We start from the raw sequence: 23,958 nt of genomic DNA on the forward strand, positions 1-23,958 counted from the left end.
GGAGGAACAAAAGGAAAGACGCGACAAAGGACTTTGTTTCAACTGCGATGAGTTCTATAAACCTGGCCATTTATGTATCAAACCAAGATTATTGGTCTTAGAGATGGCCCCGGATAGTACTGACAGTGAAGACCACTTTGTTGATACGGATATTCAACATGGGTCTTTGGATAATTTTGTTGAGCAGAATGACCAGGAGCCAACAATTTCCCTACACTCCTTAATGGGATCTACTTTTCCCAACACAATGCGGATTACAAGCTATGTTAAGGCTAAACCGATTACAATCTTGGTGGATTCTATAGCTACTCATAACTTTATTCATCCATCCATTGTCAAGCAATGTGGTCACAAGATTGAATCCGATAATTCTTTGAGAGTAACTGTAGGTGATGGAGGTACATTAGATACTCATGGGTCTTGTGATAACATGCCAGTTACCCTCAACAATTGCACTTTCTTGGTTTATTTTCATCTTTTAGAAATCAGTGGATGTGATGCAGTTTCTGGAGTCCAATGGTTACGGTATGTGGGAAAAATCTCTTGGGATTTTAACAAGCTGACAATGAAGTTCAAATTTAATGGGGTGGACATCATCTTACGTGGAAATACTTCATCAGTAATGCTTATGGATGTTTCTCCCATGCAACGTTTGTTGTGCAGAGAAACTTATGGTTTTACTCTTCAACTATGCTCGTTACACACTGCCACTACTAATACTTTAGTTGTGCCACCTATGATTTAGCAACTATTGTCTGACTATAAAGATATCTTCAATATTCCAACTGACCTTCCTCTTGAATGTCTACATGACCATCGCATTCTGATACTTCCTGGCTCTGCCCCTGTTAATGTGCGACCATATCAATATCCTCATTTTCAGAAAGATGAAATTGAGAAAATTGTAGCTGAATTACAACAAGCTGGTTTTATTCGCCCTAACTCTAGTCCTTTTTCTTATCCTATCTTAATGGTTCGTAAAAACGATGGTTCATGGAGAATGTGTGTGGATTATCGTGCTTTAAACAAGCTAAATATCAAAGATAGATTTCCAATACCTATGGTTGATGAATTGTTGGAAGAATTACACGGTGCCCTCATTTTCTCCAAATTGGATTTTCGTTTTGGTTATCATCAACTTCTTGTGCATGCTCCTGACATTCCAAAGACGGATTTTCGAACTCATGATGGACACTATGAATTTCTTGTGATGTCCTTTGGTCTTTCCAACGCACCAACAACTTTTCAGAGTTTTATGCATCACATTTTCAGACCACACCACGGGTTCGTACTAGTCTTTTTCTATGATATTTTAATCTATAGTAAGAGCCTATAGGATCATGTTCATCATTTATCCCTAGTGTTTGATATTATTCGAACCATTAAGCCATTTGTCAAAGAATAAAAATGTGCTTTTGCTCAACCTTCCATTGGTTATTTGGGACATGTCATCTCTTCTGAAGGGGTTTCAGTTGAACGTGACAAGATACAATGTACTCTGTCATGGCCTATTCCTACCACAATTAAGGCACTAAGAGGTTTTTTGGGTTTAGCCGGCTATTATCGTAAGTTTGTTAAAGATTTTGGTAAGATTAGTGCACATTTAACTCAGTTGCTCAATAAAGATGCCTTTGTTTGGAGTGACAAGGCAACTACTGCTTTCAAACAACTACAACAAGCTTTAACTACTACACCAATTTTAATACTTCCGGATTTTACAAAATATTTTTTGTTGGAATGTGATGCTTCTGGGAATGGATTATCTGTTGTGGTAATGCAATCAGATAGACCCATTGCATATTACAGTAAGACGCTCTCTGGTAAGAATTTAAATCTTTCCATTTATGATAAAGAGATGCTTGCCATTGTTTCTGCAGTTCAAAAATGGCGTCCATATTTACTTGGAAGACATTTTAAGATTTATACAGATCATCAAAGTCTCAAATATTTTTTGGATCAAAAATTATCTTCTATGGAACAACAAAAGTAGTTATCTAAATTATTGGGGTACGACTATGAGATTATTTTTCGTAAAGGAAAAGAAAATATTGTAGCTGATGCACTTTCTCGGCTTCATGGCTCTTTCTTACTTCTCTCCACGCCTATTTTCTCTGGTCTTACTGATATTATTAAGGAGTGTCATGATGATGCAGAATTGGGTCTTCTTATTCAACAGCTACGTGCCAACATTACTTGTAAGCCCAATTTTTCTTATCCAGATGGAGTTTTACGTTATAAAGGTCATATAGTGGTGCCGTCTTCTTCCACCTGGTGGATTAAACTTCTTGAGGAATTTCATTCTAATCCCATTGGTGGTCATTCTAGATTCTTACGCACCTATAAACTTTTACAATACAGTTTTTATTGGAAAGGAATGAAAACTGTAGTTAAAACCTTTATTTCTCACTGTGATATTTGTCAGTGTAATAAAGCTGAAGCCGTAGCCCCTCCAGGATTATTGAGTCCTCTACCTATACCTGCTGATATTTGGTTAGACATATCGATGGATTTTGATGGTTTTCCACTTTTACATCGCAAAAACTCTATTCTCGTGGTGGTTGATAACTAAATATGACCATTTTATTGCACTCTCTTATCCTTATTCTGCCATCTCTATTGCTGACATTTTTGTACGAGAAATAGTACGTTTGCATGGCATGCCAAGAATTATTGTAAGTGACTGTGATCCCATCTTCATGAGAAACTTTTGGGAAGCATATTTTTCTCTACAGGATACCCAGTTATGTTGAAGTTATGCTTATCATCCACAATTTGATGGACAAACTGAAGTTACTAGTAGAACTTTAGAATGTTATTTACGTTGTTTTGATGGAACAAAACCTAGTGACTGGTAAAGATGGTTACCATGGGTTCAATGATGGTATAACATAAGTTTTAATTCTGCAATTCAGATGACTCCATATCAAGCAGTCTATAGCCGTTCGCCTCCAACAATATCCTCTTATTTACCAGGTTCCACATCTGTCAACGATGTTTATTCTACATTGCGAGCTAGGGATCATACTTTAAAGATTTTGAAGTCTCATTTGCAAGTTGCTCAATTACGAATGAAGAATTATGCTGATACACATCGTACTGAAAGAACTTTTGCATTCGATGATTTGGTTTTTCTTAGACCGCGGTCTTATAGGAAAAACATAGTTGCGACTCAGGCTTATTCTAAGCTTTCTCCTAAGTTCTACGACCCTTTTCGCATCCTTGAAAGAATTGGTGAAGTGGCTTATAGGTTGGACTTACCTCTTTCAAGTTGTATTCATCCAGTGTTTCATGTTTCACAGCTGAAACTGAAACTTGGTTCTTCAACTGTTGTGGATCCTAACTTACCAATTACAGTGGCTTATGACAACTGGGAACCAGCTAAAGTTTTGGAACGAAAAATGTTTAAGAAAGGAGCTCCTGCAGGCACTAAATGGTTAGTCCAGTGGGAGGATCATCCAGTGAAGGAAGCTACTTGGGAAGATGATGATGAACTACTATTGCGATTTCCAGATTTTGATGCTTGAGGACAAGCATTCTTTCAAGCGGGGTGGGATGTTGCGTGCCAACTCCTTAAACACAATATTTCCTTTATTTAGTTAACTAGGTAGTTTCCTTGTTTAGCTAGGATTCTTAATTACGTAAGTTATTTCTTGTTAGACAAGTATTGATTAGTATAAATACTCAGTTCCCGAGTTGTATAAAAACTACTTCAATTAATATAACTTCAGTTCTCTTATTACTACAAAGCAGAGGTGGCTAATCCCCATAAAAAAGAATTTATCTACTTTTGTGTTTTTAACAGTTGTTTTGGTTTAAAACCCTAACACATCAACACGATTCAAATCAATTAGAACTCAGCGGGTTTCACAGGTTCATCGAATTATACTCTGCCTGAACACGAAATCGGCTTGAAGATTTGGGCAAGTCCAGTCCATGGGTCGTGTATTTAGGTGTAAACGGATGCATACGGATGCGGATAGGGCACTGTCCGCATCCGAAAATACCATATACTATCCGAATTCGATTCGAAATCCGAATGGATATAGTAATTTTCACTTCGAATTCGTATCCGAATTTCTATTCGGATATCGGATAATTATCCGATCGGAAATCATATGAAAAAATAATAATAAAATATTTTTGTTTTTGCACAAGATTGATGCTTATATAATAAAAATTAATTAGAATTAAAAGTATTATTTATGATTTTTAATAAAACTTAACAAAATGTCGAAATATAAGGAAAAATAAAAAAAATAGATACGATCTACATTTTCATAGGTTTAAAAAATATATATATTCATACATAAATTCCGGATACGGGTATTTCGGATGCGAATACCTCCATATCCGAATTCGTATCCGATTAGTTACATTTTCGGATAAAAAAATCCTGATATCCGAATCCAAAAACGATTTTCGAATAATATTTGATATTTCGAATGCGAATTCGAACGAATACCAGAGTTTTTGGACATCCACTGACACCCTTATACCCAAAATCCACTGCTACTGGGAGCCTGTGAACCCGATCAGTAACTAAAAATCTACTGTGATAATTATTAATTTTCAACAGCAAAATAATCTTCAAGTTGTTCTCAAGATGAACAACAAACATGAACAAGACTGTTCTTGTGATTTTAACTTTGAACAACTCGCGGTAAAGACAAGTCTTTGCTAATTTATTCAGCCAAGACTTGGAGTTTACTGCTTTTTCGTATGGATGCCATACATTTTTGTCAATTTTGGTCTTTCACAGAATCATCGTCGTCCATTTGAACTCTTTTGCCTTTCATAGGATCATCGTCGTAAATCACAATGAAGAAAAAACGGCTGAAAACCTGAAATAGTTGGCCAACTGGGCTTAGTTAGTGCTGCCATGACTTGTGTCGTTGTTTACCACCCATTAAGCATTTGCAGTCTGTAACCATATAACCATTTACTTTGCCACCACATGTAGTGAAGTAGTACATATATGGTACAGTTTACGAGAAAAACTTGTATGGAACCCAAAATATACTTTGCTGATAGAAATTTTCACCTGTCGATCAGAATCATGACCTGCCAAGGTACCTGACTTCAATTTTAAATTTTGGGTTAACAATTTTCCAGTTGATGCAAAATGTGCAACATAAGCGGAAAAAAAAAGGTACCAACGTTGCCTAAATGAAACCATGATCATATCCGGCTTTCTTATCGTCTTTCCCCATTAATTTCTCCCATAACAGCAGTTACAAAGTTATCCATAGATCTCTTGACTTGCATGGAATTGGGCTAAAAACACATAAATCGCTGCTACGACTTGACCAATTGGGCTTGCCAAGTCTCTGAGTGTGGCCATATGGCTCGTGCCGGTGCTAAAACACTTCTTAATGTACCAAATTTTAGGTGGAACATGCATGCATGCACGATGACCTCATCCTATAAAAACCTATATAATTAAGGAGTTCATATATTAAGAAACACAAGAAGCTCTCTCTCTCCCAAGGCTACAATTATTCCGTTCAGGTATCTCATTTCATTTTCTTACATGTCATCTTTCGGTTTATTATCAAGTCGATCTATTTCAGTTCCTCATATTTAAGCTTTCCGATTTGTATTATGTCAGATGGTCAATCTCTACGTCCAAGGAAGCGCATACATTCGGATGTTGGTGAAAACTAAAAATTGGTAGACATTATAACACGAGTTTTCCTACCACGGCCATTTATAATCCCACCGCCTCTGTGGTGAGCCACTTGGATTCCCAGAAAAGGATCCAAGTCGCGTCGATCACCATTCTTTAAGAGGAGATACGAGGCGATAATCATGCCAGCGATCTACAGCATACGGAAATAAAAAGAAGAAAAGAAAAGTTGAGGCGGCAAGATAATTAAAACATGCAAGAATATGTCTCATATATAATCTGTATATTTACTTCGTAACCAAATTTCTACGTCTGCTGATAGATAAATTTGCCGGTTGATCTCGACCCAAAAGTGTTGTGAAAACCAAATTATACCATGAACTCTAACTTCTATCACGTTACTTGCAATAGCACCATCACCTGTCAGTGTCAGGACTCTGATTCTACTTGGAAATCTGGGATTACAAGTTACACAACAGGCCTGAAGTGAAAATGAAAATGCTGAGTAAGTCGATAAACACGCGAGCATCATCGTCCTTTTCACCCTGCAAATTAATTCAAACTAAAACAAGAATCAACCGGTTAAAGTTTCGGAGGCAAATGAGTTTTTCATGATTATTAGAAAAAGTGTAAGTAGAGAAAACCGTGTGGAACCCAAAAATTAATCCTAGTTCGATCCAAATTTACCTCGCCACTAATTTGGAGCACGGTAATTTTTATTTTCACCTTGATCTGAAGAACAACTTTGCAGAAGACTGTTCTTGTCGTTTTGACTGTGACCCAATGGACAAACACAAGTCCCTGGGAATTTGTGTTTGCCCCAAGACATGTGTCGGTGTTTGTTGTTAAGGTGAAAATCTTCAGTTTTGTAAGGATTGGATGCCACATATATTTTGGACGCATCACAATCATACCAACACATGGCACTCAATAGAAACCAAAGAGTGTGATGATAATGAACTGAAAAAACCCACGACTATCATTGTCTTTTACTCCCCCCACCTAAACACACCGTCTTTTATGAGCATTTTGCTCAACAAGAAAAATTAGTAGGAAGTAAATGAGCTTTTCATGATCCTCCTCCTAGCTTTTTCATTCATACAGAGGGGGAGCTAGATAAAGAAAAATGGTGAAAGAAAAGAGATTTGAATGGAACCCATGGTTGATTCTCCAGCAAAACCAGTCACTAGTTAAATTTGGTGTTTCATTTCTTCTTGTTGGTCTTGTTTTCAGATTTCTTTACACTACTGGTACCACCACTACTAGTAGTTCTTCTTCCATTGCAAAAGCAGTACCATCTCTGGAAGAAAACTCACTGGATGATGCAGAAGAGATACAAATTCTTCACAAAGGTTGGTGATTTTACACTTTGATTTTACAAATTTTGTTGATTTTGCATGTGTGGTTGATGCTTGTAAAAATCAAAATTGCTAATACGGGGTACGAATTTGATTTGGGGTATATCAAATTTTGTATGAAATACCTATGGAATGGTACACCCATAATCAAATTGGAACCTCCCATTAGCATCCATTAAGGCTTAGTGTTGTTACTTAGAATGTTCATACTTTGAGTTGAGAGTGACAACATTATTTGGTTTACAGGGAAATGTGATTTGTTCATTGGGAATTGGATTAGAGATCCATTGGGTCCGTTTTATACTAATGAGAGTTGTCCTATAATTGAGTCTCCACAAAATTGTATGAAAAATGGGAGGCCGGATTCAGGGTATCTGTATTGGAGGTGGAAACCAAGAGATTGCGATGTCCCGAGGTTTAATGCCAAGAAGTTTCTGAAATTGATGCGGGATAAGTCTTGGGCGTTTATTGGTGATTCGATTAGTCGGAACCATGTCCAGTCGTTTCTTTGCATCCTATGGAAGGTATACATTAAGTAGGTGCTGTTAAGGCTTTTTCACATAAGCATTGGTGTGTAATTTGATAAGATGTTAATCTCAGGTGGAACCAGCAGTGGAGGTGTACCATGACTTCGAGTATAAATCCAGAAGATGGCACTTTCCGTCGTATAATTTCACGGTTTCCTTGATATGGTCACCGCTTCTTCTCAAGGCTGACATTCATGAAGATAGGAATGGTGTTGCGTCTTCGGATATTCATTTGCATCTTGACAAGCTCGACGCAAAATGGGCTGATCAGTATGAGACATTTGATTACATTATACTTTCAGGTGGGAAGTGGTTTCTTAAGACTATAATTTACTTTGAGAATGGCAAAGTCGTTGGCTGCCACAATTGCAAAGGTGCGCTGGAATACGGATTTGACAATGCATATCGAAAAGCATTGAAGCTTGTGTTTGATTTTGTTATGAATTCAGAGCACAACAGCTTAGTGCTCTTCAGGACTGCTTCTCCGGATCATTTTGAGAATGGGGAATGGTTCAGTGGAGGGACTTGTGATCGAACTGCTCCATTTAAGGAAGGACGCGTGAAGTTGAAAGACATCGATGCTAAGATGCGTCTCATTGAATTTGAGGAATTCAAGAAAGCTCGGGTGACTATGACTGAATCCAAAACGAGAGTAAACTTGAAAATATTTGACAACACCCATCTTGCTTCGCTTAGGCCTGATGGCCATCCTGGTCTGTACAGGGAGTTCCATCCGCTGCGTAAAAACGTGAAAGTTCATGACTGTCTGCATTGGTGCTTGCCTGGTCCTATTGATTCTTGGAATGACTTGATTATGGAGATGGTGCTGCGCAGTTGAGTTGCTCGTATATTATTACTAGTTGGTAGCCATATCTTAATTTATAGGCCTAATAGTTTGATTTTCGAACATTTCTCCACGGATGTAATGTGTATGCGTGATAGGGTTTGCTCTATTTAGCAAACTTTCTAATCTTGGATCTGTCACCTTGACTCTTAGCCACTGGTCAGTTATGTTTACATGCAGCATTCCTTAATAATGGTTGCAACCTGCAAGGCTGCAGGGCTTGCAATGTGCTGCATTTCCCTTGCTTGCTTCATCTTATTTTGGCTTCAGTGAAGCTCAGATAGTTCTTTTGTTTTTTTTAGCTCCTACAAGCTTTAACCTTAGACCAGGAGGGTTATTTTTGGATCTCAAATCAAACTTTACCTTCTGTTTGGTCTCAGTGGTGGTGGGTCTCTGTTGGGGTTCAAGTATATATATTTCCTTGCTTGCTTAACTATGAGGTTAGATGAATCTAGTGGTAGTGGAACTAGTCCCATCATCACAATTACAATTTCCCATCAAACACTTTTCAACATTGGGAAGTGTGGTGTGGGTGGACCTCTGTTTCGGTTTGGAGTAAATTTCCATACTTTTTGTTGTTTTTTACCTACCATATTTTATTGCACGTCTCCTAGACAACAATCATAGCTGTTGTGCAAGTGCAACATTATGAACCTAATATCATTTTTTGCTGATAAAACCCAAAGTATGATCTTAGTCTCTGCCTTGTGACCCATAACTTTCATCGAGATTAAGATTTTTTTGCAGCAAAAAGAAAAAAGAAAAAACTAACCGAGGAGTACTTTCAACAGAGTATCTTTCTGTAATGTTCCTCACTAGTTTAGTTTGTTTTAATGGATAAACTTCTTTTAAATATAGTATTACTGTATGTATGTCTTCCAGATCCCAGTGTTAGTTCCTGTGCACCATTAATGTACCTTTTTTAAAAACTCAGACAAGAACCCCTCCAGAAATTATTTTATATATATATCAGTTCCCAACTGATTTTTTTAATGGGTATAAATATTTGCAACCAACATCTGTCCAATTGGTCCAGAACTATTCAAGTCTTTATTTAATAAGATGATCAAGAAAATGACAAGTAACTGGTTTTTGTGGATTCACATTTTTAAGAGGCCTTTGCCCTTGTCAACTTAAAAATGTGTAACGGGGAATGGGACTGTGCTATGAAATCCTAAAAATACAGGTATGAAACTGGGATCACCTCACCGGAGATAAGACTGGGGAGTAAGCTGTTATTTCCATTACATCATTACCTACTACTACCCGTACGTTGGTAGAAGTTATCAAATCAACATCTCGAGAGTAAAAAGTTAGTAAAAGGTGGTTGCCTGGTTGGTGCATGTTTTGAGATCTTTTTGGCTTGTTTCTTTATTTCAAGGTACATTGAGTACATAAAAAGTGTAATGACATGTTTTGGAAAGTAAACATGTGTTGATGCAATTGCAATCACTCCATTTATCTTTCTGTCTTTACTCCTTCTACTTCTTTTCTTTTTCTTAAGACATTTTTAGTGTTGTTTGATTTGTTAAGAGCAAAAAATGGTGAAGGAGATGATGAACAATAAGTTTGAGTGGAACAACCCATCTTCTTCTTCTTCTTCTCATTTGAAGCAAAATCATGTTTTGGTGAAGCTTGTTGTTTCAGTTCTGTTAGTGGGTGTTGCATTTCGTTTGTTGTATACTGGTTCTTTTGATGTTCTTCCTTTAGCTGAAGAAACAACAACAAAAACAACTTCAAAAGTTGAGGCACAAGTTCCTGCAAGTAATTATGTAGTTGAAGAAGATTCATTACTTCCTGCAGCTGATTTTTCAGTTGAAGAAGAAGAAGAAGAGGCACCAGCTCCTCCAAGTAATGCTGATGGTGATGATCAGGTACAAGATCAGATTTCTCAAAAAGGTGTGTGATCTTTGGGTTCATTACTTGATTTTTGAGTTTGGGTTTTTGAAATTTCTTGTGATCTGTGTGCATATGAATGTTAATTTGTTCCCATTTACAAAATTATGGAAATGCATGGCCTGATCTAGGAGTTCAAGATGATGCGTTACATTAGAAATGTCAATTTAGCTGAATTCAAGTACTAATTGAGCTTGTTGTGAAACTGATTCAATTGCCTTTTGGGTTCCTATGCATGTCTCAATTTTTGCAGCTGCAACAATTGAAATTTCTGGAAAATGTAATCTCTTTGTTGGGGAATGGGTGCCGGATCCATTAGGCCCATTGTACTCATATGAGAACTGTCATTTCATTACTGATGATCAGAATTGCATGAAAAATGGGAGGCCTGATTCAGGGTACTTGCATTGGAGATGGAAGCCCCGGGGTTGTGAAATACCACGGTTTAATGCGGAGAGATTTCTTGAAATGATGCGGGATAAGTCATGGGGATTTATAGGTGATTCGATTGCTCGCAACCATGTGCAGTCGTTGCTGTGCATTCTCTCCAAGGTACATTTAGGATTACAAACTATTAGTGATTCCTTGTTCTGCTAGGGAGTAAAGGTGTTGATGATTTTTGATTTGTTATGCATCTTAGGTGGAAGCGGCGAACGAGATTTACCATGACGAAGAGTACAGATCTAAAAGATGGCACTTCCCCTCCTACAACTTCACCCTCTCCTTAATCTGGTCTCCGTTCCTTCTAAAGTCAGAGATTTTCGAAGATATGTATGGAGTATCTACTGGTGAAATTCAGTTGCATCTAGATAAACTGGATGAGAAATGGACTAGTGAATATGAGAGTTTCAATTACGTTACGATTTCGGGTGGGAAATGGTTTCTCAAAACCGCGGTGTATCATGAAAACAACACGGTATTGGGTTGCCATTATTGTTCAAATAGCAAGTTGATAGAATTTGGAATTGATAATGCTTATCGTAAAGCCATCAAGCTGGTTTTCAACTTCATCAGTAACTCTCAACACAATGCCGTAGTTTTGTTCAGGACAACCACGCCGGATCATTTTGAGAATGGAGAATGGTTCAGTGGAGGGACTTGCAACCGAACAGTTCCGTATAAAAAAGGTGAGATAAGCTTGAACTATATCGATTCTGCAATGCGCAAAATCGAGTTGCAGGAATTCAAGAATGCAGCAACTACTTCAGGATCCGTAAGAATAGCAAAACTAAAACTCTTAGACACTACCCTGCTTTCATCAGTCAGACCCGATGGACATCCTGGTCCATACAGGCAGTTTAATCCGGAAAAAAATTCCACGGTTCAGAATGATTGCTTGCATTGGTGTTTGCCTGGACCCATCGACTCCTGGAACGACTTAGTTATGGAGATGCTGATGCATGTCTGACATTTCCAGGTTATGCACTTTTTACATTTGTATTTCAATTTCTGAATAGGTTGCGATGCACTTGGTATCTTTCTCGTTGCTCTTCAATGTTGTATCATTTTGCACTGTAAATACTTTCAGTAAAGATATAGACTTGTTTCATTTTGGGTGTATCCAGAGAATCCACTCCTACTATATAAACAAAACCTCGGTTCCCAAGTTCTTAGTCACGTGGTCTACTCATTTTTTCGTGCAGAAGAAAAGGGTTGTGTTCTACTCTTTTCTTTCTTTTATTCTTCCTGCTGTTTTATTCTTGTAAAGAGAGACTGGTGAAGAAGAAGATGGTGAAGTTTGAATGGAACCCATTTTCAGTTTTTAAACAAAATCATGTTGTTGTGAAGTTTGTTACCATTTCGCTTCTTTATCTATCAGTTGTTGCTTTTCATTCGTTATACTCTTATTATTTTCAAGTTATTCCTTTTCTTGAAGCTCCTGTGAATAATGGTGCTGAGATTCAAGCGCAGAACCCTCAACATCAGGTTCCTCCAAAAGGTAACCATCTTAGTAGAGCTCAGTACTTTTATGGCCTAATGGGGTTTTGTTTTGGCTTTACGCTTACTTGATGTCTGCACCATTTTGAAGGTCATTTAAATGAGATCTACAATTTCAGTTGATTAAGATAATGGTAAGTTTTTCTAATTCAGGAAACTGATTGCGGTTTCTTATAGTTTATGTGTACTAATGCAACATTCAGGAAACTGTGATCTTTTTGTTGGAGATTGGGTGCCAGATCCATTAGGTCCAGTTTACAGTAATGAGAGCTGCCATGTAATTATACCTGGTCAGAATTGTATGAAGAATGGAAGGCCGGATTCAGGGTACCTATATTAGAGATGGAAGCCACGGGATTGTGAGATACCACGGTTTAATGCGCAGAGATTTTTTGAGATGATGCGGGATAAATCATGGGGATTCATTGGTGATTCAATTTTTTTTGAGATGATGCGGGATAAATCATGGGGATTCATTGGTGATTCAATTGCTCACAACCATGTGCAATCATTGTTCTGCATTCTCTCTGAGGTACATTTAGCATTACAGACTGCATTTCTTATGAAACGTTGAGCTGGATGTTCTTCCAAGAACCTAGTAAATGTTGTTGAAAGTTGCGGGTTTGTTGTGCATCTCAGGTGGAAGCAGCAGATGAAGTTTACCACGACGGGGAAGGCAGACCAATAAGATGGTACTTCCCCTCGTATAACTTCACTCTCGCTGTTATCTGGTCTCCTCTCCTTCTTAAAGCAGCTATATCCGAAGATACGCACGGAGTAGCAAGCATTGACATGCAGTTACATCTCGATAAACTCGATGAGCAGTGGATACACGAGTATCAGAATTTCAACTATGTTACAATTTCTGGTGGGAAATGGTTTCTCAAAACCGCGATATATCATTACAATGATACAATCGTAGGTTGCCATTACTGTTCATCTCATAGCAACTTGACAGAATTCGGGTATGACAAGGCTTACCGTCAAGCCGTTAAGCTGGTTTTTAACTTCATCATCAAGTCCCACCACAGTGCTGTAGTTTTCTTCAGGACAACAACTCCGTCTCACTTCGAGAATGGAGAATGGTTTAGTGGAGGGACTTGCAATCGAACAATGCCATATAAAGAAGGTGAGGTAAGGGTGGACAATGTTGATTCTGTAATGCATGACATCGAGCTAGAGGAATTCGACCGTGCAGTAACTAATTCGGGATTCAAAACACGAGTGAAACTGAAACTGTTGGATACTATGCAGCTTTCATCACTCAGACCAGATGGGCATCCTGGTCCGTATATTCACTTCTACCCGTTCGCGAAAGATGATAAAGCCATAGTTCAAAATGATTGCCTGCACTGGTGTTTGCCTGGACCGATCGATTCTTGGAACGATTTAGTCATGGAGATGTTGACGCATGTTGTAGTTGCAGGAAATCCTACAACCACACCCTTGATGAAATCTTAATAACAATTTAAGTAATCGTCTTAAATTTCATACATTCATTCATAAAATCTTTAATATGGTTACAAGATTTGAGACGAGTTCTAACTTGGAGAACAAATAATCTTTCTCTCTCCTAAATTCAAAGTCTAAGCTCTCCAAAAGATCTCTCCTTAACAAGGTCGCTCGGTCCCCTTATATAGAGGTTTACATAGTGGATGACAGCTAATAAAACCTTTATTTTCAGATCTGGAGTGCGTCATTATCGCACACTTATCTTGACTCTTCTCGCACGTGCTCTATAACTTCGCACGACTATCACACTTTATTCGTGATTCTTCTGACGTCATCTGATGCGTCATCTTAAATATACTATACGCGATACCTTTCGCTCGTTTACCGAACTATCTGATACGTCATCTTAAATATACTATACGTGATACCTTTCGCTCGTTTACCGAACTATTATTTGGTGCACATATTATGACGTGCCGTATTTTAGTATCTACACATGCATGACTGACATTTTCATATACAGGTTATATGCACTTGTTATATTTGTACTCCAATTTTGAAACATCGAACCATTTGTTCTTGCTCTATAATGTTCAACCAATTCGCAATGCACATGCCCTCAGTACATGTTTCATTTGTAAATTTCCTAAGATTCCACACCTATCAGGACAAAAACTGAACTTTGATACCCATGTGAAGACTGAATCAGAAACACCTAACACCAAATGCAGTGAATATTACATACAATATTCGTTGAGACGTAGGAACAGGATAGTACTGCGGTTCATTAGTTCCATGCACAGAACCTCAATTTCTATCCCTGCATGCATGACCCTAATTGCTTAATTTCATTACAGTAGAACTTCAAAAAACTAAATTCCTACGCTAAAATAATAAAATTCTCCTGTCCCAATTAGATTTGTACAGGCTAATTTTAACTCGATAAATTAATAGTTTCGCTAAAATAATCTAATATTCAGTACAACCTTGAGGCGTTCCCCCGGCTATGACTGTAATATAGTTGAGCCAAGAGCCACCAAAAACTATCACCAATAACCGAAGCCTTTAGTCAAGGAACGGGTCTCATAGGTATGCTCTCACTCGAACCTTGCATGTAAGATCTAGGTCGGTCGGCGGTGCAATCCGCAAGGGGATCCCGCCAGTCAGTTTCCTTGCGCCTTATGGGTTTAACTCGCCCGTGGATTCACACACATGTCAAACTCGTTGGTCCGTGTTTCAAGACGGCTGAATAGGGAATCCACCGACCGACGCCGGGAGCATGCTGTTCTCAGAGACACGCCGTGAGGTACGTGCTGCCCACCACGAGAGAGGGGATGACGTCTCCGCGGGCATGACTACAGCTCAGGCTTGGGATGTTGCCTCAATCTGCGTCGGTCCGCACTCCGAGTCGATCAGCGGGAGATTTAGTTTCATAAAAATATGGCTAAAGTTATATACCGACTTGCCTGCCTAGGCACAGCTTGCGCAAAGGCAGGAGCAAATCTTTGGCACATTTCGTGTCGCGTTCGTTTTTGGTACAAAAGATATAGTAGTCACAAACATCAATAGAATTACGCATTCGTGATAATTAACCCTGCTCAGGATTAAAGTCTACATGGGGATTCCCTCCTTCACAATTCGCTAGGATGATTTAACATGTTCACAATTTCGAGAAACAACAATCTGTACTTTCTCGATAGATAGGCACATGAACCAAACGGGTTTTTCCCGAAGGAAAACCTAGGACAGGGATGAAGAGGTAATTGGCTTTTCGTTCGCCATTAAGAGCGGAGAGACAACAAGCATACCGGAACCAAGCACCACTCATACGCCACTATGTATTGTTAATCAAGTAACAACCTGCTAGAGTAGAACTAGCAACTCAGACCAGCGAGGGCAAGGGAAGCACTAGCACCAGCGAAAAATCATTCCAAGTGAACACATTGTGCACGAACATGATTTCACATGTTCACAATTTCGAGGGGATAACAATCGATTCCTTTTTAATAGATAGGCACATGAACCAAACGGGACATGACTGCCGAGGTAGTCGGTCTTGTCGTTGTCGTTAAGAGCGGAGAGCCAACAAGCACACATGAACCAAACACCGCTCAATGCTAACATGTATTTTCCATCAAGCAACAACCCTCTCGAGTAGAACTAGCAACACAGGCCAACGAGGGAAAGGGAAACATGAGCACCAAAGACAAATCGTTCCAAATGACCACCAAAAACTATTACTAACAGGGAATAACATCCCTGGCTCAATGGGACAAAATTCCCTCAATTACATTTTTGGTTGTATCACCCATACACGATAAAAATTAAGCTTAGATGTTGGACCCATCTCTTGACTATAATGCTTACCACATCAAAATAACTCACTAGCTATGGATACTGAAACGCAAAGATTGCGCGTTACAGCGTAGCCGGTCTAGTCAGTGTTCAGCCATGATGGCGCTACACTGCATGGACCATGAGCGCTAAGATGGCGGAACCCTGCAGGGCCAGTAAAGCGTCAGGATGACGCTATACTGTAGAGTCACTAGATAAGTAATGAAGCTTATTGGCCGACACAACGAAGCTTCATCGACGAAAACAAGATAAGTCCAAATTGACAAATGCAACATGCAATGTTTGGTTGATGCGTATCCATATATTGAGTTAGTCGAAACTCAAGGATGATGCGCTACACTAAATTAAGGCTTTAGCAATTCAGGTTCGCAACGGAATACAGCTGTTGCGATTTCAGTGGCAAATTTCTGTTGCTATGTATTCGCAACATCCTTTTGGTGTTGCGAAGTTCGCAACTGTTTTCGCTCAGTCGCTATTCGCAACTGTTTTGCTTTCAGGCATGCCAGTTATGCGTGTGGTAGAAAACACCTGCAAACACTTTTTCAATTTTTCAGGCATGCCAATTTCTCGTGTGCCAGACACGGTTTTATCCTCTGAAAAAATATCTCTTCGTCATTACAACCACTCGTCCTTTCTCTCAATCTCACTCTCACTTCTCAGAAACAAATCTGAAGAAAAACTCTCCGGCTATTGTAAATTCTTTCGTCGTTGAATCAAGTTAGGTCATTACTAGGTTTGATGATGTTATTTCTTATTTATTTGTTTAAATCCATTGATGATGATATTTCTGTAAGGGTTTGATAGTTAGGGTTTGGTAGATTCATAGTTATGGTTTTGTGTATTTTGTTTAAATCGATTAATGGTGTATTTTTGTAGATTAATAGTTAGGGTTTGATTTTTATGTTTGTTGGTAGTTAGGGTTTGGTTTCACTAGTTTTTTTTTTTTTTTTTAATGTTATTCTGTTTCACGTAGAAAACCCCGTCATGCAATTGATGATTATTTTGGGTTCTATCAATTTAACTGTTCGATTTGATGTTAAAAATCAGATTCTGAAGAGTTAAGTCTCAATTTGAAGTCTTATCCGTTGTTCTTATTTTTCAATTTGTAGTTCAGATTCACTGTTTACTGTGATAATTCTTCTTATGGGTAAAAAATGATTGACTGATGTATTTTTACTTGTTTAAGTCTGTAGATTTTGTAGGTTGAGTATTTTCAGTGATGCAAATTTTGCGAAGTCTTCGAAGCTGGTAAGCGTTTGATTCATTTAACTGTTTTTTGTAATATGTCGTGCATATTGAAATCATATAACACACTACCTTCATTATTCACTCCTGGTTAGGCATTTGGTGTGTTGGGTATATCAGGGAAAAGGATCCTTACCAACTGTTGAAAATGTCCTGAAACAAACCAGATGAAACCACAAGACTTAGCCCCTGGGCTGTTGGGATCTTAACTTGGCACACCACTAGACCTTAGCCTGAGTAGTTCTTATGATGTTTTGGTTCTGAAATCTGCAGGATATAAGTGAACATGGGAAGAAGGTCAGGCATCAAAATCAATTCATCGAGTCAGATATGGAAGAATTGCAGGTATACTTGCTATCTTTGAGTATGTTGGTTGTATTTTAGGTTTCAGGTATTAATCTTAATGTGACAGTTACAATTCTAATTTATGATTGTGCTATGTTTTTGATAGTCAAAAATAGCTTTAGTATTATCTTCTTTTATTATCCTCAAGCCAAGACAGAAGTCTCCGTTTACTAAAGCTGCGCTGATAACTCAAAGATTCTTGTCATCTTTTCTTGTTTTTTTATTGTGGTTCTGTGTAGTTCTTATTGTTCTTATGGTTTTTTAGCTTGAAAGTATTGAAGCCTTGGATAAGTTCATTGTAAAGCATCAGAAGGATTATGTGGAGCGGCACCGGACAACTGAAAGGGAAAATGACAACATCGAGCATGAAGTAAGATGTTAGTCAGTTAGTGCCTTCATGACAAGATGAGAAAGATGCCACTATTTTGCTTTTATCTGGTTTGAGGAAATTGGATCTTCATTAGTCAAATTGTCACATAACCACGGATCGACTTGTCCTATGCTTGATTTTGTCTTTATCATCTGAATGTCAGAACTTCAGAGATAAACAAGTTCAGATTTCTTTGTTCTTCTCGATTGTCATTATTATTCAGATGTGTTGTTAGTTATATTTCTACCTATTGCGTTTGTAGAAGATGAAAGCAGGTTTGCTACTTGGTTTCATTTCTGGCATGTTAAGATGCAAACTTGAACTCCTTTGGATGGAAACATCTTTCCTAAAATATTTTCGACTTGTCTTGCCTTTTTATCTTCTAACTACTTACGTTTGTGCAGGTTGGGGTTTTCATAAAAGCGTGCAAGGAGCAGATCTGCAAAGAAGGATAAAAGATGAAGATAAAAACGGGACTTCAAGGCCATGGCTTGGCATTATGGTTGATAATTCTCAAGCTGATATTGTGGCTCACAGACACGGTGTGGTAGGCAGACATTTTATGCTTCTTGCTTTTATATGTCCTTTTGATCATTTCGATTCTTTACATTCTCATGTCTGTTATTTTGAGGAATTACAGGTTTGATTCTCAATGAGAGGCTTCATGCGGTAATTACTCAGTTTCACCAGTTAAGAGCCATACGGTTTCAAGAATCTGTTGATAGAGCCACGCCGAGAAGAAAACCGGAAAAGGTGTCCATTTCACACTCAACGGATGCATCTAGATATGTAAGTCAGAAGAGCAAGAAAGCACCTTCTTGTGTGAATTGATAATGCACCGGACTTGGGATGCTGTTCATGTCTGCAGTGATGATGGGTTCTTCTGGGCTCACTGGAATTCTCAAGCGGCAAAACTGAAATATCAAAAGTATCAAGCGATGTGAGTTTCATTCTCTTTTCTCATTTCTTGTTACCTTATATGTAAACGGAAGGGTTAATGAGTATCACATCGATGAATTTCACTTTAACCTTGCACTTAATGCTTCTCCTCTCATTCTGTCCTTTTACTTGCACATGCATTTCGGAATTTCTTTTCCCTCTTTAATATTTTTCTTTTCCTGTTTTGTTTATAAGATGTGTTGGCATTCACTTTTTATATTACATCATTTGATATTTTTGTATTTTGCTTACTTGTGTACTAACACTTGCATTTCCTTTGTTATCTGAATTGGTTCAACTCTCTTTTTATGCAGGTTCAACAAGATTCTTACAGTTATCAAGGTACTGCTGCTTACAACCAAGGTTGATACGTTAGATCTAACTCTCTTTGTATAATTGTTTCTATATATCTTAGTTTTGACAGTTACCTAACTTAGAAGGAGTTGAAGGCGAAGTATGAACCACTTTGCAAATGAAGTACTAACACAATGATTTTGCTAGTCAAGGTATGTGTCTATCTCCTTGTCCTCTCCGCATCCTCATTCCTTGTCTAGCAATTGATATATATTCATACTATTTACTTAAAACTTGTTAAAATCAACATGTTCGTCCGTGGCCTCTTTTCCTGGTATATCTTAAACCTGATCACTTACTATACTGTAAGGGTCCTCAAGCTCGACAACACTATTAGACTAATCAAAAAACGTATTAGCCGATAATAATTCGATTAGTTTAAAACGAAGATTAATTAATAAAAATTAATCTAACAACGATCTAGATACGAAACTGATACCGTTAGATAGAACTCGAGAAGTTATGCGAAATGGACTTCTTGCACGCGTCATTCGGCGGACGAAGAAGATATCAACATATGAGTCTGAAGGGCAAAGTGATTCTAGACCGAGTGACAGCCCGTAGTAATTTTCTGGGTGCCTTAATAAGTTTTGGTAGGTCTTATCTTCACCAAACCGAGAAGATAAACTTATTCTCTTATTTTCTTTCTCTTTCTTCCTTCCTCTTATTTCTTTCTTCTTCATTCTTCTCCTGCTCCGATTCTGAGACGAATCTGTGAAATAGAGACAATAGTTTTGAGATCGTGGGAAGGTGATACAGATCAAGTAACGCCTGTTACTAATGGTGTTGATTAGAATAGATGATTCAGAGTCGATGGAAAGGTGAATCATAGAATCGGAATTAGGGTTTATAGAGTTTTTGATGTTTTGAAGATTAAGAAGATAATATATAGAGATGCTATTGGATGAGGATTAAGAGGGTCGATGTTAATTGAAGCTGTAGAGTTGTTCAGATGATTGAACTGAAGAATTAGGGTTCTGTCATAATTGAATCAACTGTAGTTTTAGAAGAGGGGTTTGATTTGGAAGCTAAAGATTGAGATAGAGATGGGTTTTGTATTAATTTATCAGTTACAGCTGTGGTCGATGAAGAATCGGTGAATTAAGGTTATGTTCTGTTCTTTCCCAAATTAAGAATTAGGGTTTGTAGACCGATTGTAGCAGTAGAGAAATCAGATAAGATAAAAGATGAGTTTCGATGATTGAGAGGATTACAGTGGTGCTGCAGGTGAGGTCTTAATCTCAGGTGATGAATTTGGTGATGGTGATTGATTTCCGGTCTAGACAGATAATTCTGGGGTTTCAATTGAAGTGGTTGGTGAAGTAACAATTCAGAGAGTACTAGATATTGGGTAAGCCTATGTATTGTCTCAATTTTAGTATCTTGATTTGAATGTTATAAACTATTGAGATTATGTGATTATATATGAGTTTGAGATGAGCTATGGGATGTTGTTGGTGTTGTCTATGTAGTTGGATTTGAAGGTGGAGATGTATTTTGTGGTTTGATGTGATTGTAGTTGTGATCTCCAGATGGTAGTGAGACTGAGATTGATCCAGTTTAGGTGGATGTGCATTTGAGCTATGCTCAACTGACTGTGGTGGTGATACTTCTGAGTTAGGAGTGGTTTTAGTAGCAGGTGGAGAACATAGTGAAATTAGGAATGGGTTTGTGTCGATTAGTCTCTTTGGTTGAGACTTCTTGGGAACTTAAGTTACAGAAGAAGTTATAGTTTAGTTTTGAGTTGTAATGGGTGTTGTTGGATTGAAAGGATTTATGAACTGGGTATGATACAAAGAACGATTGTTGTTTGAATTGAAGTTTGTGTCAGTATTGGGGTTGTTAGGGTTTGATTGGATGAAAGAATAGTTGTAGTGTTGTTTAGCAGTCGCCATAATGAAAACCTTCAACTGCATATCAAGGTAATCTTAAATTACAATTGTACTTTGAATTCTAGAATTATGTTGAAGTGAATACTTATGTAATGATCAAATTGGATAGAATTGAGTTAGTGTAACTGAACATTAGAGAGTTTCCTTGTTGAACTGGTGTTAGAGTTCTTTTTTTATCAATAGCTGATTCCATTGATTTCCCTCAATTTCTTTACAAGTTAGATGTCTGACTAGTTTAATCTTGACTGACTCAGTAAACCTTGACTGAGTTGGTTCCTTTGATCATTTGACCAGGACCTTGACTTGACTATGGATGTTGACTGTTAGTTGAACCATTTGACCATCATTGACCGTTAGTTGACCCAGTTGGGTCAGCACTTGTGTAATGGGCCGAGTCTAGTGGACTTGGGTTTAGTGTTATGTATTCTTAGTTTGATGTTATGGACTCTTATAGTCTAAATTATCCTTTGGTTCCCTTCTACAAGTTGTAGATATTCTTAAGCCTTATCTAATAAACTATAGACCTAATCTAGTTGAATTAGTAAGCCATTAGATATGCAAGATATGGGTAATGAAGATGTGTAGAACCTTAAATGGGCTTAGAACAATTAAATTAGTTCACTTAGCCTATAACTGGAGAATTGTATGAGATTATGTTATGAGCCTTGTGTGAGCCTTTTGGCTAGATTCTTAGACTTCTTGTGTGATTAACAGTTATTATATTAACAACGATCGATTCAAAGGATGAACCAGTGGATCGTGGATCTCGAGGTAGGCGAGGCTTGTCATCAAAAGAGGTGGGAATACTTTTAACTCTTTTGAAACCATTGTTTGTTTCTTTTACAAAAGCTTATGTTTAACAAACTCATGCATTGTCTATTTGTGCATTTCATACGTTGTTTAATTTGTATTATGATTGTTTTGTTGATTCTTTGAATCTTGACATGAATTGGAAATGACATGTAATGTTTTGTTGTCAATATGAATTGTTATGGGAAATGAGAATTTCCACGTATGGTATATAGGATACGCCCCTTCATTTATATCTACATGAATTCAGATTTTAGGCTTATTAGGTGTGGAACAACCCGACATCAATATAACTATGTAGGTGTGGAAAAACCCAGAATCACTAATATATATTGTTTGAAGAATGAGTTTGTCCATATACATTGTCTGTGCATTTCCAGTGACTTGGTCACTTTGATGTTTAGGAACACATGAATTGTTTTCCAAATCTTGTTCATGATTTCGTTGAAGTTAAATGTTATTCCTGCTGGGCTCCCCTTCTAGGGATGATGTGCTCACCCATTCCCACTTTCAGTTCAGAGACAGATCAGAGTTGCGCAGCGAAAACTTCGAGGATTTGAGTCTGATAGTTAACTTCAGCGATGTTTATTATGTTGTATATTCTATTTGTAAATCATATGACTATGCTATATGTATCCTTTGAGATGAGTTATTGTATATTTATTTCAGAGCTAGTTTTTGGGTTGAGTTTGGTAGCAGATTTTCTAATTGAATGTTCAAGTAAGTGATTTAGATTATTAGTGCCTCTTTATTTTGCTAATCTCTTGGATTAGTCATCTGCTAGGTTAGGAGCCGCTACATATACTTTTGTTTACTTTGACATTGTTCAAAATGGCTGCTGAATGTGCACTGAATTTTTAAATAATTTTATTTGCAACAGAGGAAGAGCAGATAATTCATTGAATTCTTATTGCAGGGTACATGTTTAGCATAATTCAAATTTCGCGCTCTCTTGGTTTTTCCCTTTCAGTGTCATGTTTGTTTTTATGTTTTATGCTCTCTTGTTCTGCGTTTAGTTCGATAAAACTGTATATTGAATTCTCATCATGGTGACTTGTACGTATTTCGAGGTGATTGGTTGCTGATCTATTGTGGGTTCTGAATCACTTAACATGGAAAAACTTCGCAGAGTTGTTCTTACTCTCAGTCTTAAGTTTTCTTGAACTGCTAGCGTATTTAAGCTTAGTTCAGTTTAACAATTTCTCTAACAGTTTTAGTTATTAGTAAGTGTATTACAGTCAACATTTGCATGTCCTTTTTTCTTGGCTCTCAATGTAACAGGAGGTTAATGAAGTTTTTACAGCTTGATATGAGAAGGACTGAGCTATAACAAAGAAACAGAAGTATTCATTTTCAACCTCTTCTCTCCTAAGTGGTCGAGTCCGTTCACAGAGTGATGCTGGTACACCACTCAGTTGGGTTGATGTTCATGGACAACCTCCTGCTTATTGATGGTTTCCACCACTAACAACAACTGAGGTTCAGTAGGATCATCCTTGCAGATGTGTGGCAGTTGATGGATGGGCAGGTTCTTCATGTATTTGTCTTTGAGCTTTCATTTTTCTATTGAAGACAAAATGTTAGACTTTCTTATTGTTTGAAACATTATGTAATAGGTACGATATGGAGTGTATAGACATTACTCAAATGACAATTTTTATTATCTACCGACTTTGTTGTGTTGTATAAGATTGATTGACTGAACCCAAGGGTTATGAGGTAATTGCAGGATAAAACAAAATGTGGGTAATAGTTGACCAGGTTAATAAAGATTGACTTTCTTTTTTTTTTGTTGCAAATATTTAACAACTACAATCTGTTGCGAATTTTTACTGCGGCTTTGTTGGGTCAGTCCTCGTTGACTCAGTCAAGATTTGCAACTGATAGTAAAAAATTCGCAATTGATGTAAGGCTGTTGCTAATTTTTTACGTCGCAATAGGTTAAATATGTTGCGAAAACAGTTGCAACTCGAAATTCGCAACAACTGCGTTTCCGTTGTGAAAATT

At 37.7% G+C, this 23,958-nt stretch overlaps 4 protein-coding genes across 13 annotated transcripts; all 4 read left to right on the plus strand.

Annotated features, from left to right (window-relative positions):
* Nucleotides 1–6,588: 6,588 nt before the first annotated feature.
* On the plus strand, nt 6,589–8,608 carry LOC113339343 (protein trichome birefringence-like 25). Its single transcript, XM_026584632.1, has 3 exons — nt 6,589–6,978; nt 7,231–7,508; nt 7,585–8,608. Exons 1-3 carry the CDS (start codon nt 6,753–6,755, stop codon nt 8,347–8,349), a joined length of 1,269 nt encoding a protein of 422 aa, XP_026440417.1. The 5' UTR covers nt 6,589–6,752; the 3' UTR covers nt 8,350–8,608.
* Nucleotides 8,609–9,756: 1,148 nt separating this feature from the next.
* Nucleotides 9,757–11,857, plus strand: LOC113340059 (protein trichome birefringence-like 25). Its single transcript, XM_026585279.1, has 3 exons — nt 9,757–10,254; nt 10,505–10,803; nt 10,892–11,857. The coding sequence occupies exons 1-3, from the start codon at nt 9,897–9,899 to the stop codon at nt 11,657–11,659; spliced, it is 1,425 nt and encodes a 474-aa protein (XP_026441064.1). The 5' UTR covers nt 9,757–9,896; the 3' UTR covers nt 11,660–11,857.
* A 34-nt stretch (nt 11,858–11,891) lies between these two features.
* Nucleotides 11,892–13,712, plus strand: LOC113340060 (protein trichome birefringence-like 26). The gene is made up of 2 exons (XM_026585280.1): nt 11,892–12,721; nt 12,829–13,712. The coding sequence occupies exons 1-2, from the start codon at nt 12,587–12,589 to the stop codon at nt 13,648–13,650; spliced, it is 957 nt and encodes a 318-aa protein (XP_026441065.1). The 5' UTR covers nt 11,892–12,586; the 3' UTR covers nt 13,651–13,712.
* A 2,914-nt stretch (nt 13,713–16,626) lies between these two features.
* LOC113340041 (syntaxin-81-like) lies at nt 16,627–23,713 on the plus strand. 10 transcript variants are annotated; one of them, XR_003355270.1, is made up of 9 exons: nt 16,633–17,244; nt 17,515–17,586; nt 17,852–17,956; nt 18,361–18,503; nt 18,597–18,896; nt 19,210–19,237; nt 19,311–19,401; nt 21,856–21,938; nt 23,233–23,713. XR_003355270.1 is itself a non-coding variant. In XM_026585255.1 (6 exons), the coding sequence occupies exons 2-5, from the start codon at nt 17,572–17,574 to the stop codon at nt 18,785–18,787; spliced, it is 456 nt and encodes a 151-aa protein (XP_026441040.1). In that variant the 5' UTR covers nt 16,633–17,244; nt 17,515–17,571; the 3' UTR covers nt 18,788–18,896; nt 19,210–21,266. The 10 variants fall into 10 exon arrangements, 1 of the variants encoding a protein (XP_026441040.1); XR_003355271.1 differs by having other exon boundaries at nt 23,255–23,713; XR_003355276.1 differs by lacking the exons at nt 21,856–21,938; nt 23,233–23,713 and having other exon boundaries at nt 16,627–16,713; nt 17,183–17,244; nt 19,311–21,266.
* Nucleotides 23,714–23,958: the final 245 nt, after the last annotated feature.

This window comes from Papaver somniferum, unplaced genomic scaffold (assembly GCF_003573695.1).
Source record: "Papaver somniferum cultivar HN1 unplaced genomic scaffold, ASM357369v1 unplaced-scaffold_21, whole genome shotgun sequence".
In the NCBI taxonomy this organism is placed as follows: Eukaryota; Viridiplantae; Streptophyta; class Magnoliopsida; order Ranunculales; family Papaveraceae; genus Papaver; species Papaver somniferum.